This window comes from Vombatus ursinus, unplaced genomic scaffold, assembly GCF_900497805.2.
Source record: "Vombatus ursinus unplaced genomic scaffold, bare-nosed wombat genome assembly UNPS02009835.1, whole genome shotgun sequence".
Lineage (NCBI taxonomy): Eukaryota > Metazoa > Chordata > Mammalia > Diprotodontia > Vombatidae > Vombatus > Vombatus ursinus.
In genome coordinates, this window is record NW_020949613.1 from 6,092,357 (window position 1) to 6,110,750 (window position 18,394).

The following is an 18,394-nucleotide window of genomic DNA, read 5'->3' on the forward strand; positions in this document are numbered from 1 at the left end:
ATAGGAAATTACTACAAATATATGAGACCAAGATTCATTCCACAATAATAGATAAATGGGCTAAAGTTAAGAACAATTTTTCAAAGGAGAAATGTAAACTATAAATAAACATGAAGAATTGCTCTAAGTGCCTGTCACATAGTAGGCATTTAATACATGTTTATTGACTGACTGACTAATAATAAGAGAAAAGCAAATGAAAACTATAGTACTCTTAGGTTTTACCTCACACCCATCATATTGGCCAATGTGATAAGACAGAATTAGTTAATGTTTGGAATGGTTGTGGGAAAACAAATACAGAAACACATAACTGTTCAAGAAAACAATTTGGCATTATCAGAAAATTTATTAAACTCTTCATAGCCTTTGACCAAGAGGTCCCACTACTAGGCATCCATAGTTGATATCCTCAATTATAAAGACAGAAAGGTTCTAAATATACCAAAATATCCACAGTAGCACTTTTTAAAGATAAATATCTTTTTGATAAATATCTTATTGCCATGACTAAGTAAGTCTCATTTTGTTAACTGTAACATTCTACAGTTAGGAGTGATATTGTTTCAATATCAGACTTAAACTACCAGGGGACTAGTCTGAGTTAGGCTCTGCCCAGAACAATTGGCACGATATTGCAGCATTGGAACATGATGAAATCATTGAAGTGAGGGATGGGCAGTACAGAGAAAAGTGAGCCAGTATTGGCCTTCATGAATCTGGTAGTGGCTTTGGTGATGTCTCTAGAAATCTGTTTGCTAATTGTGAGGTACCCCAGGATCCTGGCAGATTAGAGAGTAAACTGTTTGTGGCCATTCATCAAGAAGAAAATAATATAAATATGCTTTGTCCTGAAGAATTGTACCTTGAAGATAATTGAGCTAAACTGTGTTTTAGGCCCTCCAGCTTTATTGGACCTTCCCACCCTGGTAATTTAAGTTCTAATAAGTATATCTCTTCAAAATTCAGTTTACCTTCAAAGCAACCCAGAGAAGATAAAATTTTGGGCATGGAGAAAGATTTTTTTCTCATTAAAAAAGGACAAATTCAGAACAACTAGTAGTAGTGCTGAGCCCTTGCCAGGAGATGTTTTTATATTGCTAATGTCATCATTACCCAACTGCTTGCAGGAAGCCTTCTAAAAGGAGACCCTGCAGCTTTAAGAGATTTACATTTGTGTAAATGTTCCATTTTGAATTCATTTTTGGAAATACCAGTGCAGCTGAACCATCAGTCCTCAGTCCTATGTATCATATGTAGACCTAGCCAAGCCATTGAAAAATGGTGGGAAAGAATTCAACAGTAATAACTATGGAATTTTAGAATTTTGGAAACTGTTTTGAGGGGCTTTTTTTTGGTTTGGTTTGGTATTAAATTTGGAATTTAAGAGACCAACCACAATTTTGCCATGTTGATTTTGTAATGATTCTTTGATATAAGCCATTGGAGGAGGTACTTGAAAGCACAAAGCTAAATTCTTCCCAGGGAACTAGAGATACTTCTGAAATTGGGAATATGGAAAATTCGCCATTTGGTAAATTTGAACTACATTTAATTAGCTGGAGACAAGCAAAGTGCTGCATCAGTTTTAGAACTTTTCCAGTTTAACTTCTGAACTATAAACTTTGAATTATAATACTCTTGCTAGAGCTTCCAATGAAGGGTCCCTAAAGAGTGCAGAACTCTGACTCCAGAAGCATTTCCCAACTGTATCAGAAATGACTACTGCTTACAGTCACCTTAAGGAATCTCTGGCTATGTTGCTTATTGTGTTGCTCTATATCTTTTCCCCAACAAAAGAGGGCCTAGTTAAGCTCCAGCAGTGGGGCTTAAGAATAAGGATACAGCAATGTATTCAGCTGTCCAGAACTGTCTGGGCACAGGGAATAGCAGTTGACCATTGGAGAGCAGACAGCAGGCTGAGGGGAGAGAAGGGAGAAATGAATAAACATTTATTAAGTGCATAATATGTACCAGGCACTATGCTAAGCACTTTACAAATATGATCTCATTTGATCTTCTTAACAACTTTAGGAGGTAGGTGCTACTATTGTCCCATTTTATAGTTGAGGAAACTGAAGATAGAAGTTGTGACTTTTCCAGGATCACATAGCTGACTTGAAACTGGACTTGAGCTCACATCCTGATTACTTCAGGGCTACCCTTCTATCCACTGCTCCACCTCCTTGCAGTGCTGGCTTAAGGTCAACGGGCAAAGATATGGACCTCAGTGGTAATAGATGGTGAATCAGTTCCCTGCAGCAGTGGCAGAAGAGTAGGCACAGGTATTTGCAGTGGCTAAAGGCAGATGCGCTATAGCCCATTGCTTACCGTAATGTAATATTGATTGGTACTTTGACATTGCTGCCAGTACAACACCCAGGAATCCTTGTGTAACTCCTCCCCAGAAAGGGGTTAGAGGACCAAGGGGTGACATTGTTGGGAGGGAGCTTGTCCTTGGCAACAAAGGGGAGGTGAAAGTGTCTAACCAACACACACACACACACACACACACACACACACACACACGAGACTTGTCTTTCAAAGGTTTCTCTTATAAGTCAAAGATTTTATATTTGACCTCTACTCTGTGGACCAGCAAAGGGGAGCTCCTGGCTGGTAGACTAGGGTGATGGTACAGGGAAATTCTCCCTGGTGTATGATGAGGATCCATGACTAGGCAGGAAGTATCTTCCCTGTAACTTTGATATTCCTGGTGCTTCTTCTACTTATATTACCTTTCTATATTGAGACCAACTATGAACTACAAAGATTTTGCCTTACTAAACCACATGGACCTGATCATTTAAACCAAGACATGGTCCTTCCTAGGACTCTCCCTGATTTAGTCACTCCTTCAGGAAACTATTATATTGTTGTTGTTTTTCATTATGTTTCTTTGGGTTTTGTTTTTAATCTTCCTCCTTGTGTGTTTGTATATCAGGCTTCTTGAATATCAGAGGTCAGTGTTGACTGGTAATAGTTATAAAGTCATTTGAGTGGTGGAAGTCAGTCAACTTGTATTTATTAAGCTAACAGCTTAAGACTTGGTTAGCTCAGGGGACTAAGGGCTCAGACAGTTGACATTACTTCCTCATCACCTAAATACAAAGCAGCCACAAGAAGTTATAAGGGCTCTCAGATATTCCACTGTTGAATCTCAGTAGGAATTTTGTTCAGCTGAATCATCTCAAGTTGTTTGTTCTCAATAGCTATCCTTGATAAATAACCTTCTCCTGCTATGGCTAATTAAATCTCCTTTTGTTAAGGTTTGAATGACCTATGAGTTCAAATTTGGTTCCAAACCTGAACTATTAGGGAACTGACCTGAGTCAGGCATAGCCCATAGCAGTAATGTAAAACAAAAACAATACTAAAAGGCCCCAAAACTCAGATTAATTTCAATAAGCAATCATAATAGCTAAGAATGTTTATGAAACAGAGTATTCTCATTGGGAAATAAATGTTGCATACCTATTTTGTATAACTTCTTTCTTTAGGGAGATTTAAATGAGTATTGAGGGTGCAGATATCAAGAAATGATACTTTTTTAAAAAGGCATTAATAAAACCTTTAGACAGATAATACTAACAGATCACAGAATTTGAACAAGAAAAAGTTCTGTTGAAGGAGTTTGTTAGTCAGTAAGTATTTATTAAGCTCCTACTATGTGCTATGCACTCTAAGGATACAAAAAGACACAAAAGACAGTCCCTTCCCTTAAGAAATTCACAACTAAAAGGAAGAGACAACAAGCAAACCAGCATGTACAAACAAGCTATACACAGGAGAAATAGAAAATAATTAACAGAGGGAAAACACTAGAATTAAGAGGGGTGGCAAGGGCTTCCTGTAGAATATGGGACTTGAAGGAAGCCAGGTAAGTCAGCAGGCAGAGATGAGAAGGAATAGCATTCCAGGCATGGGTGATAGCCAGAGAAAATGTCCAGAGCCAAGAGACAGAGTGTTTTTTTTATGGAACAGCAAGGAGGTCACTGTCACTGGATTGAAGAATATGTGGTGGAGAATAAGGTATTAGAAGGCTGGAAAGGTGAGGAGTTTGTGGGGGTTAGCTTATGAAGGGCCTCAAATGGCAAACAGAGCATTTTGTATTTGATCCTGGAGGTGATAGCTACTGGAATTTATTGAGTGAGGGTTGGGGAAAATCACTTTGACAGTTGAATGGATTGGAGTGGGGAGAGAGTTGAGACAGACAGACCCACTAGCAGGCTACTGCAATAGTCTAAGTGTGAGGTAATGAAGGCCTGTATCAGAGTAGTGGTAGTATCAGAGCAGAGAAGAGGATTTATTCCAGAGAAGTTGCAAAGGTAAAAATTAACAGGCCTTGGCAACAAATTGGGGGGCAGAGGAGAAGAAGAGATAATGAGGAGTCAAGGATGACACATAGATTGCAAGCCTGGGGTACTGAGAGAATGAAAGTAATAAAGAAGTTTGCAGGTGGGAGGGTTTAGGGCAGGCCCGCACTGCCTGTGGTCCACTAGCCACGCATGGCCCTCTGGCCACTTAGGGCCCTCCAGCCCCTTGCTGCATGCTAAAGGATTTCCTCAGTATACAAAGGATGTTTTCCTCTACATTTTTTGCAGGCAGCTGTAAGCAGCTGCTGGATGAAAGTTGTGCAGGCCTGTTTTAGGGGGAAGATAACTTTCTAACATTCTGAGTTTATGATGTCTCCTGGACATTCATTTGAAATGTCTGAAAGACAATTGGAGATTTGAGACTGGTGGTCAGTAGAAGTTAGGACAAGATAGATCTGAGAGACATCAGTATAGAGAAGATAATTTTAAAAGCATCCAGTTTATTGGATCTAGCACAAGATTCTTCCAACAAAGTACCAAATAGCAATTAATTCCCCACTTCATTTGTTCCAGCTCTACCATAGCTTTATTTTTTGGTATGCTTCTTTTCCTACTGAATTTTACCATTTAGATTTATGCCTTTAATTTTGCTACTTCCTTTTGTAGCCACTTACCTATAATTTAGCTACCTGTAATTTTAGCCAATGATTTTGTTGTGTTATTAAAGGGATAGTTAGTGAATGTCTAGAAAAAGAAATGGTTACCACAAAATGCCAGTATGGGCTTCATCAAGAACAAGTTGTGCCAAATTAATCACATCCCTTGTGGCAGAGTTAAATTAAATAGGTAAATGGGGAATGAGGTAGATATAGTTTCTCTGGATTTTAAGTGCCTTCTGAGGTCTATGCTGATTCTGGAGTGTCTGTGATGCTGTAATTTATATTCACAAGTAAGAGGCAGTTTTGTTTTCATATTGGTGCCCAGGGTGGGGGCAGGTAAGGACTTGTAGCTCTGTTCACCACCTGAACTGTGGAACCACGTGCTCTGACTGTGGCAAACCTCTCTCAAATCAGTTTCAGAGGGAGGTGGAGCTGGATGTTTGGAGGAAAAGGGCTTTGGGGGGGAGGTGGAGAAGGTGAGGAGAGAATCTTTGTTTTGAAACCTGCTTGGTTTATTTTTTTCTGTTTTAAAAAGCTTTGTTCTAAACCTTTAGCAAATTCTGAGAAGCTCTGTGGCTGGACACAAGTCCAAAAAGAAAAAAAAAGGCAGTGAGCCTGTTGCTAAGAAACAACTGCATTTCAATTACAGGGCTATTAACATAAACTGTGACACTCCAAAGGTCAAAAGCTAAGGGAGCTGGGAGCTGTTTAATTCCCTTATTCTAACATCCAAAGTCACAGGAGGAAGACTGGACTGTTACACTCAATAGAATGTGTTTTTGTTAATTTTACAATTTCTTTCCTTTTGAAAAGGAGGCCAAATTACATTTGAGATCTTCAGATTATCAGACCAATGGAAGGGGACATTTAAAGTCATCTAAAACTCAATCTGAATGTCTAAGGAAGATGTATGCCCTTAGCACAGAGCCTAGCACATAGTGGGTGCTTAATAAAAGTTTATTGATTGATTAAATTCAATTCAACACAGCAATCATTAAATTTGCACTGTGTATAAAACCCTATGTTTGGGCTCAGTCCATACAAAGGTTTATTTTTTAATTTTTTTATTTTTAACATGTGTTTTTAAAACTTTGGGTTACAAATTTTCCCCCTTCCTCCCTCCCCACCCACCCTCATTGAAAAGGCAAGCATCTCAATACAGATTATAGATGTGTAGTCATGCAAAACACTTCCGTAGTAATCATGTTGTGAAAAAACTAAGTATATTTCCCTTCATCCTATCCTATCCCCCATTCATTCTATTCTCTCTTTTGACCCTGGCCCTCCTCAGAAGTGTTTGCTTTTGATTATCCTCTCTCCCAATCTGCCCTCCCCTCTATCCACCCCCTGCTCTCTTGTCCCCCTTTCCCCCTTATTTTCCTGAAGGATAAGATAGATTTCCATACCCCATTGTGTATGTTATTCCCTCCTTAAAACAAATCCTATGAGAATAAGATTCACTCATTCCCTCTCACCCTCCCCCATTTCCCCTGCATTGTAAAAGCCTTTTCTTATCTGTTTCATGTGAGATAATTTACCCCATTCTACTTCTCCTTTTCTCTTTCTCCCAGTATAATCCTCTCTCACCCCTTAATTTTATTTTCTAGATATCCCCCCTTCATCTTCAACTCACCCTGTGCCCTCTATCTATCTATCTATCTATCTATCTATCTATCTATCTATACATACATATAATTTTTTTTCCCTCCAACTACCCTAACACTGACAAAGGACCCATGAGTTACAAATATAATCTTTCCCTGCAGGAATGTAAACAGTTCAACCTTAATAAGTCTCTTATGATTTCTCTTTCCCGTTTACCTCTTCCATGTTTCACTTGAGTCTTGTATTTGAAGGTCAAATTTTATATTCAGTTCTAGTCTTTTCCGCAGGAATGCTTGAAAGCCCCCTATTTCATTCAATGACCACTTTTTATCCTGAAGGATTATACTTGGTTGTAGTCCTATCTCCTTTGCCCTCCAGAATATCATACTCCATGCCCTCCAGACCCTTAATGTAGAAGCTGCTAAATCTTGTGTTATCCTGATTGTTTCCACAATACTTGAATTGTTTCTTTCTGGCTGTCTGCAATATTTTCTCCTTGACCTGGGAATTCTGGAATTTGGCTACAATACTCCTAGGAGTTTTCCTTTGGGGGTCTCTTTCAGGAGGTGATCAATGGATTCTTTCAATTTCTATTTTGCCCTCTGGTTCTAAAATATTAGGGTAGTTTTCCTTGATAATTTCTTGAAAGATGATGTCTAGGCTCTTTTTTTAATCATGACTTTCAGATAGTCCAATAATTTTTAAGTTCCCTCTCCAGAATCTATTTTCCAGGTCAGTTGTTTTTCCAATAAGATATTTCACATTCTCTTCTATTTTTTGAAATCCAAAAGAATGAAAAATGAGAAAACAATATACTTCTCTTACTTGCTTCTCAAAATCCTTTTTGAACTCTTCCATGGCCTGGGACCAATCCATATTTTATATTTTTCTTGGAGGCTTTGGATGTAGGAGCTTTGACTTCATTGTCTTCTTCTGGTTGTGTGTTCTGATCTTCTTTGTTACCAAAGTAAGTTTGTTACCAAAGTAAGATTCTATAATCTGACTCTTTTTGCACTGATTGCTCATGATCTCAGCCAATTACTTGAGTTATAAACTCTTGGTTAAAGTAGGGGTCTGTTTCCAGTGTGGAGAATGTCCTGTCCCAAGCTTCAGGGGTTTTGTGCAGCTGTTTTCAGAGATACTTCTAGGGATCTGTAAATTTTCAGTTCTTTCAAGGTGCTATGATCAAGGGTGAAGTGTTTACTCCTTTCCTGGCCTGTGCTCTGGTCTATGAGGGACCACAAACACTCTTTTCTGTCTTAGAACTGTGAGGGGAATTTCCTCTCCACAGCCACTACAAGCTCCACCGTGCTCCTCGTTGCCCCAGGACAGCCACCCAGAACTGTGACCCAGATCCAACATGAGCAAAGCAAGAGAATCTTGCACCAGCAGAGAGATGCCTGCAATCCCCCTCTGATCAGCCACTCGATTCCCCCTCAGTCTGTGGGCCAGAAGCTTAGGAGGCAGCTGCCACCCCAGGGCCAAGCTTGGGGAATGGGGCTGGGACCCCACACTTCTCTCTCACCGCAGAAACAGACTTTTCCCACTGGCCTTCTAAGTTGTCTTTGGAGTTCATGGATTGAGAAATCTGGAAACTGCCACAGCTGCCTGCAATTCCAGTTCATACAAAATTTAAATAAGACTTGTGAATCCTTTTTTCACTAAGCTTAAAGGAGGGAGAGGACATACCAATAACAAGAATACAAATGTAATATGGAACCAGTGCCTTAAAGAGGGAACTATATACAAGATCCAAGAAAGAAGGGAAAGTCACTTAGGATAGTAGATCATAGAAATATATTTGTCTACCTAATACTAAATTGCAATGGGTAATTGATACTGAGTTTAAAGGACCTTAAGAGGTTATACAATCCAAGGGTATCAGTATGCATGAGGCCCACAACATTCTTGAGTAAAACCCAAACCAGATTAAAATATAATTGGGAAAATTTAACAAAATAAATAAATACAACATATATATATATATAACCTTACTTTTTTTTTAGCTAGGCAATGTGGTTAAGTCACTTGCCCAGGGTCACACAGCTAGTAATTGTCAAGTGTCTGAGGCCAGGTTTAAACTCAGGTCTTCCTGACTTCAGGGCCAGTGCTCTATCCACTGCACCACCTAGCTGCTCCCTAAGATTACAATTTTGAAGTTTATATGTGGCCCACAGAGATCCTTATGTATAGTTTAATGGTACCCATTTCTTTTTAAGTTTAATAACATTGATCCAGTCCAATCCCTTCATTTTATAGATGAGAAAACTTAATGAGAAAGGTTAAGTCATTTTCTACAACCTCACACAGCCAGTAAATGGTAGAACAGGGATTCAACCTTAGTTGCCTGTTGCCCCACACCCTGGCTCTCAGATCAGGGAACATTTGACAGAAATTCTCAAAATAAGTGCTTGATAATGATGTGGATACAAACTGGATTAAGAAGAATATTAAGGGTCACTTTCCAATTCTTTGTGAAGCCCCCTCCTGAGGGGATTTGGGGCTTATTCTGTAGCTCATCCTGTAATTTGAGATCCTGTAACTTGAGGGCATCCTAAAGTCCTTTTCCCATTATCTTGCAATACCATAGAACTTCTCCTTATCTTGTAAGACCAAAAGAACTGTTTTTTTCTTTCTTATTCTGTGTCAACCATCTTCCTCATCCTGCTCATAATATTCTTCCTTAATCTTTAACCTCCATAAAAAACCCTAAAACTACATCATCATCCTGAACATCTACAAGCTGTATAGTTTTCTGTCTATATAAACCTGGTCCTCCCAAATATCAGGGCCTTGCTAACAGGCCCCTGTGCTTCATATAATAAAACTCCCATTAGCTACCGAGAATGTCTAAATGAATTTTTCACACTCAAACCACTCTCCTGAATCTGACCTCAACAATAATCTTGCAAGAAATACATCCCAGTGAAATACCCTTTCCTACTAATCACCCCAAAGTATTAAATGTTTTTCAGTTTTATTCTGGGTATATTTACTGATGTACATGTTGTCTTCCACATTAGAATGTAAACTCCTTGAGGGTAAGGACTGTTTCACATTTGTCTTTTTATTTACAACACTTAGCACTGGGCCTGGCCTATCCTTCTTGACTTCTCTGCAGCCTTTGGTACTATCTATCACCTTCTTCTCCTTGATACTCTCTTCTGTCCAGGTTTTCATGACACTGCTTTCTCCTCTGGTTTGTCCTCTTACATATCTGACCATTCTTTCTTAGTCCCCTTTGCTGGCTCTTCATCCAGGTTATGCCATTTAACTATGGGTGTTCCCCAATGGGTAACCTCTTTTCTTCATCCTCTGTACTATTTCACTTGGTAATATCTTATATTAATAGCATACGTTAACAAATGTTCCCCAACCCCATAAAGGGACCTGGAATGAAAGAGTCCAATACACCAATTAAATGCATTTGTTGTCTGAAAAAAAGCTTGTCCAGGAGAGAAGATCCTACAAGGGAGCAGAGAGGAAGAGTTGTCATATGCTCAAAGGAGAGAAAAAGGGGGTGAGATAATGTAGTTTCTAAAGGCTTTCAGAAGGGTGGGGGATTTATGGGAGAAGATATCCCAGTAAGTCAGGGAGTAAGGTATTTGGAAAGTACTAGGTCTGCAGCTACTGCTCAAGGCTAACCTTGAGCTGCTCAAGGCTAGTCCAGTCTCTACAGCCATCTCCAAGTTCATCTTAACTTCACTTCACATAGGATCACTATGTTGTCAAGCAGCTTTGAGCCTCAGAAATCCTTCTAATTGGCTGATTGTTGTGCATTCCATTGTCCTGCTCCCCGGTGAAGAAGGGAAGTTGTAATATATAGTATAGTCATTACAGAGCTCATGTCCACAATACCAGTGTCTTGGGTCTTTTTTTTTCTTCCTCTACATCATTTCACTTGGTAATCTTATCAGCTCCTGTGGTTTCAATAATCATCTCTATACAGATGATTCTTAGATTTATTTGTCCAGCCCTAACCACTCTCCTGGCCTCTATTCTCAAATTTCTACCTGCCTATTGGATATTTCAAACTGCATGTCTCATAGACATCTTAAACTGAACATGTCCAAAACTGAACTTATTACCTTTTCTCTAAAACCGTCCCCTCTTACTAACTTCCCTACTATTTGTAAAGGGTACCCATAATCCTCCCAGTAACCCAGGTTTACAACCTAAGCATTTTTGAAAATTATATTTAGTCAGTGACCTATTGTTCTAAGCTCTGCTTGTCAGTCAGTGTTGAGGGAGGTCCATGGAGTGGGGGGGAGAGGCACATCACCTAGTCCCCTGCTCTTCCTCATACCCCTACAAGGAAATTGTTAAATATTTGCTACCTGGGGGAAGAATTGAGATACAAGAGCCCAACCCCTTTTACTGTGTGGACTTACTTGAATTGTCTTTATATCATTATATCATTAGCTAGCTCCACCTTGAAGCCATCAGTGATCTCTGGTGATCAGCCCATCAACTTATTGCTACCTTGATTTACTTATAATAAATTCTTCTTAGTTGTCTTTGTCCTGAGTTTTGCCTTGTAAATCAGGGCACAAGTCCAAACAAAGAATTTTCCTTTCAATCTTCCACCACACCTTACTCTCCTTCATCCCCTAAATCCAATCAGTTGCTAAATCCTTTATCTCTTTCTTCACTTCTCCTAGATATACTCCCTTCTCTCCTCTGGCTGCCATCATCCTGGTTTAGGCCCTCATCACCTCATACCTAGATAACTGCAATAGCCCCATACTTAGTCCCTACCTCAAGTCTCTCCCCATTCCAGTCTATCTCTAACTCCCTCAGCTGTAAGATTGATCTCATTAAATGAAAAGTTTGGGCACCATACCTCCCCTATTCAATCCACACCAGTGGTTTTCTATTACTTCCAGGATCATCTCCAATTTCTGTTGTATATATCTAGTTTGTACATGTTTGTTTGCATGTTGTCTCCTCCACTAGACTTTAAGATCCTTGAGAGCAAGGACTCTAACTTTCCTTTTTATTCCCAGGTTAAACACACTGCCTGGCACATTTTGTTGTTGCCATTATTCAGAGGTGTCCAACTCTTCATGACTCCATGGATCATAGCATGATAGGCCTTTCTGTCTTCCACTTTCTCCTGAAGTCTGTCCAAGCTCACCATAGCTCATAGTTTCACTGAGCTGCACAAGCCCCTCTGACACAACAAGGCAGTGATCCAGGAGGGGAACATAGTAGGTCCCTGGTAGGTACATAATCTGACAGGTAGGAGAACCAAAAGAGGGTGGTATTTCAAGGTGCAGAACCTTATCACCTCACATTTAATGGTGATGGTGGTGATTGTCCTTGGTTCTCAAAGAGGACCAAAATCACTATGTTGGAGTCAAGGTACAGCATGTCCAACTGTGGCTAATCAGACCAATATGAACTTGGAACCCTCTACTACAGGGCACAAATAGTCCATATGGACCATTTGGAGTGGAAGTGTCTTTAAATTTCTTTTGAGCTACTACAATTCTGCTTCTCTCATAGACCACAGGGTCTTCTTGGATGTTGGCATGCCATGCTGGGCAGTCCTTTGCCAGTGTCTCCCACGTAACAAAATCAACACCATTCAAGTGGAAGCAATTCGGTTTTCTAGCATGGTGCTGGTAGTGTCCAGGTTTCACAGGCATACAACAATGAGATCAGCACAATGCCTCTGTAGACTTTCACTTTGGTAGGCAGTCTAATACCTCACTGTCCTTTGGAGTCTTCTAAACACTAAGCTAGCTCTGGCAATGCCTACATCAACCTCATCATCTATGTGTACATCCCTGGAAAGTACACTGCCAAGAAACATGTCATCAAAGTCAGCTACCACACTAATGGTAAATTATTTAATTTGAAAAGGCTACAAACTAAGACTAAAGTGGAGGGAGAGTTGGCACATGATTTTTTTGTTTGTAGATGATTGTGCACTCAATGCAACCTCTGATGCTGAGATGAAACAAAATATGGATTGATTCTCTGCTGCTTGTACTAATTTTGGCCTAAGAATTAACAGCAAGAAAACACAGGTTCTCCACCAGCCAGCATCACACTTAATAAATGCTTATTGATTAATTGGCTTTTAGTTGGTGCTTAAGAAACATTCATTGATGGGTTAACATGAGGAAAAAGTGAGTTAGACGTTGTTTTAGGACCACTGTATTTTGAGCTACTGCAAATACTATAAAAGGTAGAACACTGGATATTTCTGCTACCATAATAAAAGAGAAAAGCATAAAGTGGGTTTGTTTAAGAGTTGTGTTGTATTCTCTATCTCACCTTGAGCTTCCTGCACCAATGAGACCATAGCTCCAGCACCAATTCCTTATGAAAAGCAGGAAGTTTGGTGGTATGATGGATAAAGAACTGGACTTGCAGTCAGGAAGACCTAAGTTCCCATCTGGCTTCAGATACCACTTAGCTAGCTGTGTGACCCTGAGCAAGTCACTTAACCCCATCTGCCTCAGTTTCCTTAACTGTAAAATTGAGATCATAATAGCGTGGTTATTACAAAATCAAATGAGGTAACATTTGTGAAGTACTTAGTACAGTGCCCAACATATGGTTAACAAATTCTCATTCCCTTCATTCTTTGCCATATTTAAAAATTCATAAATAGACCATGGGAAAATCATCTTCTTTTATCAGGGATTACAGGTCACCGTGTGGTAGACCTGAAAATGGCCTAATGTGATCTCATACTCATGCAAGGAGCTTGGGAATGGAAACAGTTATGAATCCAAATAAGGTTACACACCATCTGTGTTTCTCTTCTGGTTTTAGTGTTACCTCAGGCAGTTACCCACTTTGAAGAGCTGGTGGGCATGGCAGAAGCACTGCTTAAAAGGGGAGGAGCCCCTTCTGCATCCAGCCCTCATTCCGAAGGCATCTGGAAGGCTACAGGAAATTCTGTACCAGATTCTTATTCTACAGTGGGTAATAATTACAGTTCACCTTTCTCCTCGAAGGTGGAGGAGGAAGAGCATACCATTAACAAAGAGGTTAGTTAAGTGATATGACTTGTCAATCTCTGGGGTAGTAAAATATGAAAATTAATGAATGGCTATTGGATAGAGTATTACTTTACAACTCAAATGACAAATTGACATTTAACCATTTGATTAATATTATGGGCCTCTATAACTACCTCAACTTTCTCCTGTTTTTATACATTCACAAATATGTTGAACATAGTACAGAGGTAGTATGACACATTGGCTATAGAGCCAGCTTTGAAGCCGTGAAGACCTGGGTTCAAATCTTGCCTATGACACGTACTGGCTGTATGACCCTGAGTACCCTCTAAATGTACTAGGTAGCTATCTTAGGCTGTAAGTAGCAAAGGAGGTGCCTGCAGATCTGAATGTATAGAGGGAGTTTCTTCATCTGGGAGTTCTCTATACTAATGAAAATCATAGGCCCAGTCCCTAGCTGGTCAAATGTAATAGTTTTAAAGGGATGTTGTTATTTCATACAATACAAATAACTACAATAGGTATTGTGGAGAGATGGACAGCCTTGGCATCCAGAAGAGCTTGGAATCCTGCCTTTCACATATACTGGCTTTATGACCATGTTATTTCTTAGCTAAGAGTCAACTTGTCAGTTCCCCCTGGCAACCCCAAGACTTTCAGTTACATAGTCACTGATCTTCATTGGTGGAGGTACTTTCCACACTTGGACTCTCTTCCACTGAAATCAAAGGTTCAGTCTTTGTCCCTATACCCAAGGAGAAAAATAAAGAAACCATAATTAAGAAATATAAAGATTCAGTCAAAAGGAAATAATTGTTTTGTTGAATTTCATTAAATATTAATATCTACAAATTGTTTTGTTTTTCAGTTCAAGATTGAAAAATGGCAGATTGCCCTTTGCAACAAGAGCAAGCCTCAGAAATTTATAAATGATATAATGCAAGCACTTTATACCAATGAATATATGGCAACACATAGCTTAACAGGGGCAAAATCCTCTTCTTCTAAAGAGAAAGCAGCAAAACCAGCTATGAACCAAAATGAAGTCCAGGAAATCATAGGTGACAATAAGCTTTCAATATTCTTACGCTAAAACTCAATGTAATATCTTAGAAACTCTTTGTAGGTATAATCTAGTTACTTATTCTTTTGCAGTCTTTAAATTTCAAGCTTATTGTTAATTTTTATTATTAGATTTTTTTAAAATGTCCTTTGTTCTAGAGATCTTATTTCACTTATAATTTCATTTTTATCACTTCCTTCATTTCTTCCAGGTGTTCTTATAGCACTTGAGGCTGTCATTTTTTTTTTTATTCTTAGGCTTTGTGTGTAGTTATGGAGTTACTTCTGTCTTATCTCTTGCTTGTCTCTTTGTCCATTATATTTCTTCATAGTGTTTGGTGTCTTCTGTTTATTATATCTCAAGCCTTAGTTACTGATTTGAGACTTTGTGCCAAGCCAGGATCCACCCTTCCCATACTCTTAGATGAAATGGTTGGGCCTTATTTGTCCTGACCTCAATTACTTGGGTTTCGTCTGCTACATTCACTTCTCCTGAGTCTGTGCTCAAAAGGCTGACAGATTTCAGGTTTCCTAGTATTGTTTGATTTCAAAACCCTGAGGTCTTCAAGGCCTTTGAGTGTCTCAGGTCACATTTCTGCAGTCTTCCAGCCTTCCTATCCCAGAAAGAGAACTGCAGGCTCCTGGCTCAATCTGCAGTCAGAACAGTAAGAGTGCTGTGGTTTTCTCACCCTTACCCTAGGACTTCCCTGTCTCCCCAGTACAGAGTTCTACAGGTTTCAGTGCCCTCTTATGCCTCCTAGGTCAGAGGGCTAAAGACTTTCAGCTACTCTAGGGTAAAGTGGTCGAAATGATGCCTGGCTCCACAAATGTATTTCTATGTAGTCCTGGCCTGGATCACAGCATTTATTATAGTCCTGTATGTATTTCTTGATCTTTTTTCCAGTTTGGTGTTGATCTTTACTAAAGTACATGTAGTAAACCTGAGCTTCCCTGGAAGCTTACATGCCACCCTATTAACCAGAAGCTCCACAATTTGAAATTCTTATTTCATAATTATTATTTTTTTGGCTAGGCAATGGGGTTAAGTGACTTGCCCAGGATCACTCAGCTAGTGAGCATTATGTGTCTGAGGCCGGATTTGAACTGAGATCCTCCTGACTCCAGGGCCAGTGTTCTATCCACTGTGCCACCTGGCTGCCCCAACATAATTTGAAATTCTTAAAAGCCTTAATTGTTCAAAATGTGAAATACAAAGTTTAGTGAATGATTTTATAGCTTGTCATAATTATTTTTCAATTTTTATTCACTTCTAATAGAGCCCAAAGAAAGATTAAATTAGCCCTTTAAAAAAATATTAATCCCTCATCCACAAAGAATCCACGTAAGCATTTGGGAGAAGAGGGCCTACTTCACTTGTGAATATGTCAATATAAATATATGGGATTATAATACAAAGATATAGTCAGTTTTGGAATTCTTTCCCTCACATGTTATTTTACCAGCATAAATTACCAGATTTTTAATTAGTAGAATATCAATCAGGATCAGTTGTTTCATCAGATATTGGAAATGGGCAGATCTGTGCTGGAGCCAGTTCCTCACTGGTCATGAGTGTGATTGTTAAATTTTTAATGTAAACATTTATACTTCAGAAATTAGCAAAAGTTACAAATCTGCATTTGATTTGTTGTTATATTGATTGAATAGACTTAAGAAAGTTATGAAGAAAATGTTAATAATGCAAATCAAACTTGAAAGTGTGGCCTTCATGCAATACATTTCCTCATCTCCAGCTGATTGATAAACATTGACCAGCACACACTAGAAACAGGTGCAAAAACAACCTCATCTTTTAGGCAAGTGGATTTATATCCATTAGTTATATAACTAGTAAGTAAACACCTCGTGTATTTACTGATCCTTTTTGCAAAACCTACCATTTTTTTCATCTCCTTAAATGATTCTGCTAAACTCTTCTCTATTTGGGGGATAATTTATAATAAGGAAAGTGGTTATTTTACCTAACTTGTAGGGGCAGTAGAGTTTTTAGGAAGAGTACCTAGAAGAACGTCTCACTCTGTCAGTTAATAGCTATATAACTGAGTTTAAGTTTTTTCATCTGTAAAATAGGGATAATAATTCTTGTACTACCAACCTCTCTAGAAAGTGAGGATCAAATGAAACAATGTATATGATGTGCTTTATTAAAATAGAGCTGTATAAATATGCATTATTGTTATTATGACTCATTCTTTCTGATCAAGTACCTTATAAATGCTTTCTTCCTTTCTTTCTTTTTTTTTTAATTTTATAGGGGTCACAAAACAGTTATTTCCCAACACAGATGATGCTTTAATTAGGAGAATGATGGGTCAAAAGTTAAATAACTGTACTAAGAAGCCAATTTTAAGCCAAGATCTTAATCCCCATGTTTTTAGGAAGCATGCCTTTTGGTAAGTGTTCTAAATCTGTGGCATTATCCTGTCCTACCTAGCCACATATGGGAATAGAATCAGATAGGCAAGGAATCTGAATACTCTTCTGGACAGAATTTTCTTTGGGGTACATAGAGGAATGGGAAAGGAAGGGAGTCAGGGAGAAGGAGCCTCAGGACAATACCTCAGGAACAGAGGCAAAAGGAGAATGAAGCTATGGGTCAGAATTGTAAAAAATCAGCTAAGGATTCTGAAATAGTAACAGAGACTAACTTCTTCACTGGGTGTGGCAGTTCAACCACAAAGCAGCATACAAACCTTAGAGAAGACCTTAGGTCAAATCAGGGTCCATAGGTTTAACACCTGGTTAACAGCCAAGAAATCTGAAGAGAACTGGATTAAAGGTCAGAGATTAACAATTTCTCATGCCAAGGGCTCCTCCTTCCAGAAGTCCTTTGATCTGGTGAGTGTGAGTCATGTCTTCCTATTGAGCTCAGTGAAGCCAGCAGGAATTGCAAGTGGCTTCTATCAAAAACACTCTATCAATATACCTATACAGATATAAAATCAGTATTCTACCAAAATTGCCTACTCTGTATACATATAGGATACATCCTGTATCATATATATGTATATATCCTATATATGCACAGAGTATATTTACAACATATACTATATACTACTATATTATGCTCTTTCTGTTTGTTTCTCTATAAAACTAAAGAGTAATATTTCTGCCTCTATACCCTTTTACATAAATGCGTGCTCGTATATAAAAATACAAATACACATATGTCTAACGTTGTGGTTCACAGACACCTACAATTGCTGCTGGGGCTCACAGAGCTAATGAGAGGGTATAGCTAGAACTCTCCCCCTCAAAAGAACAGCTGGAAAGATAAGAAAGGCTTAGTGCTCTGAAGGTGCCAAATCCTTAATCCCTGGTCTATATTTATAGCTTGTCTATACAGCTCTGTGGCTGTCTTCCTGTCTCTCTATGTATGTCTCTGTTTTCTGTCTCTCTCTGTGTCTTTGTGTGTATGTGTATCCACCCCTTTCTGCTCTGTGTCCAGAAATGCCATAGACCTGCACTGGGTTTCTTTTGCTGGGGTTTACTGACTTCTGGGTAGTGGAAGTACACTCCTAAATTCTCACATTTATTGGCTCATCACCTCCACCCTGGCAATAGCAGAAACTTGCTAATTATAGAAATAGCTGTGGGCTCAAAAGTGTAGGGGGTGCTCCCAGAAAGGAAGAAGTGAAAGGAGAAATATGAATCAGGTTCAGTATAGAGCAGGTCATTTTATTCCCATGTAAAAAGTAAGGGCAGCTAGGTGGTGCAGTAGATAGAACTTTGGACCTGGAATCAGGAAGAT

The 18,394-nt window shown here is 39.0% G+C and overlaps 1 protein-coding gene across 1 annotated transcript in view; it reads left to right on the top strand.

The window, feature by feature from the left end:
- Positions 1-18,394, top strand: part of BEND6 (BEN domain containing 6) — an 81,001-nt gene that overhangs the window by 17,178 nt on the left and 45,429 nt on the right. Inside the window, exons 5-7 of the mRNA XM_027852895.1 lie at positions 13,370-13,587; positions 14,429-14,621; positions 16,898-17,036. Of these exons, the coding sequence (XP_027708696.1) occupies positions 13,370-13,587; positions 14,429-14,621; positions 16,898-17,036 (550 nt within the window). The remainder of the gene's footprint in view (positions 1-13,369; positions 13,588-14,428; positions 14,622-16,897; positions 17,037-18,394) is intronic.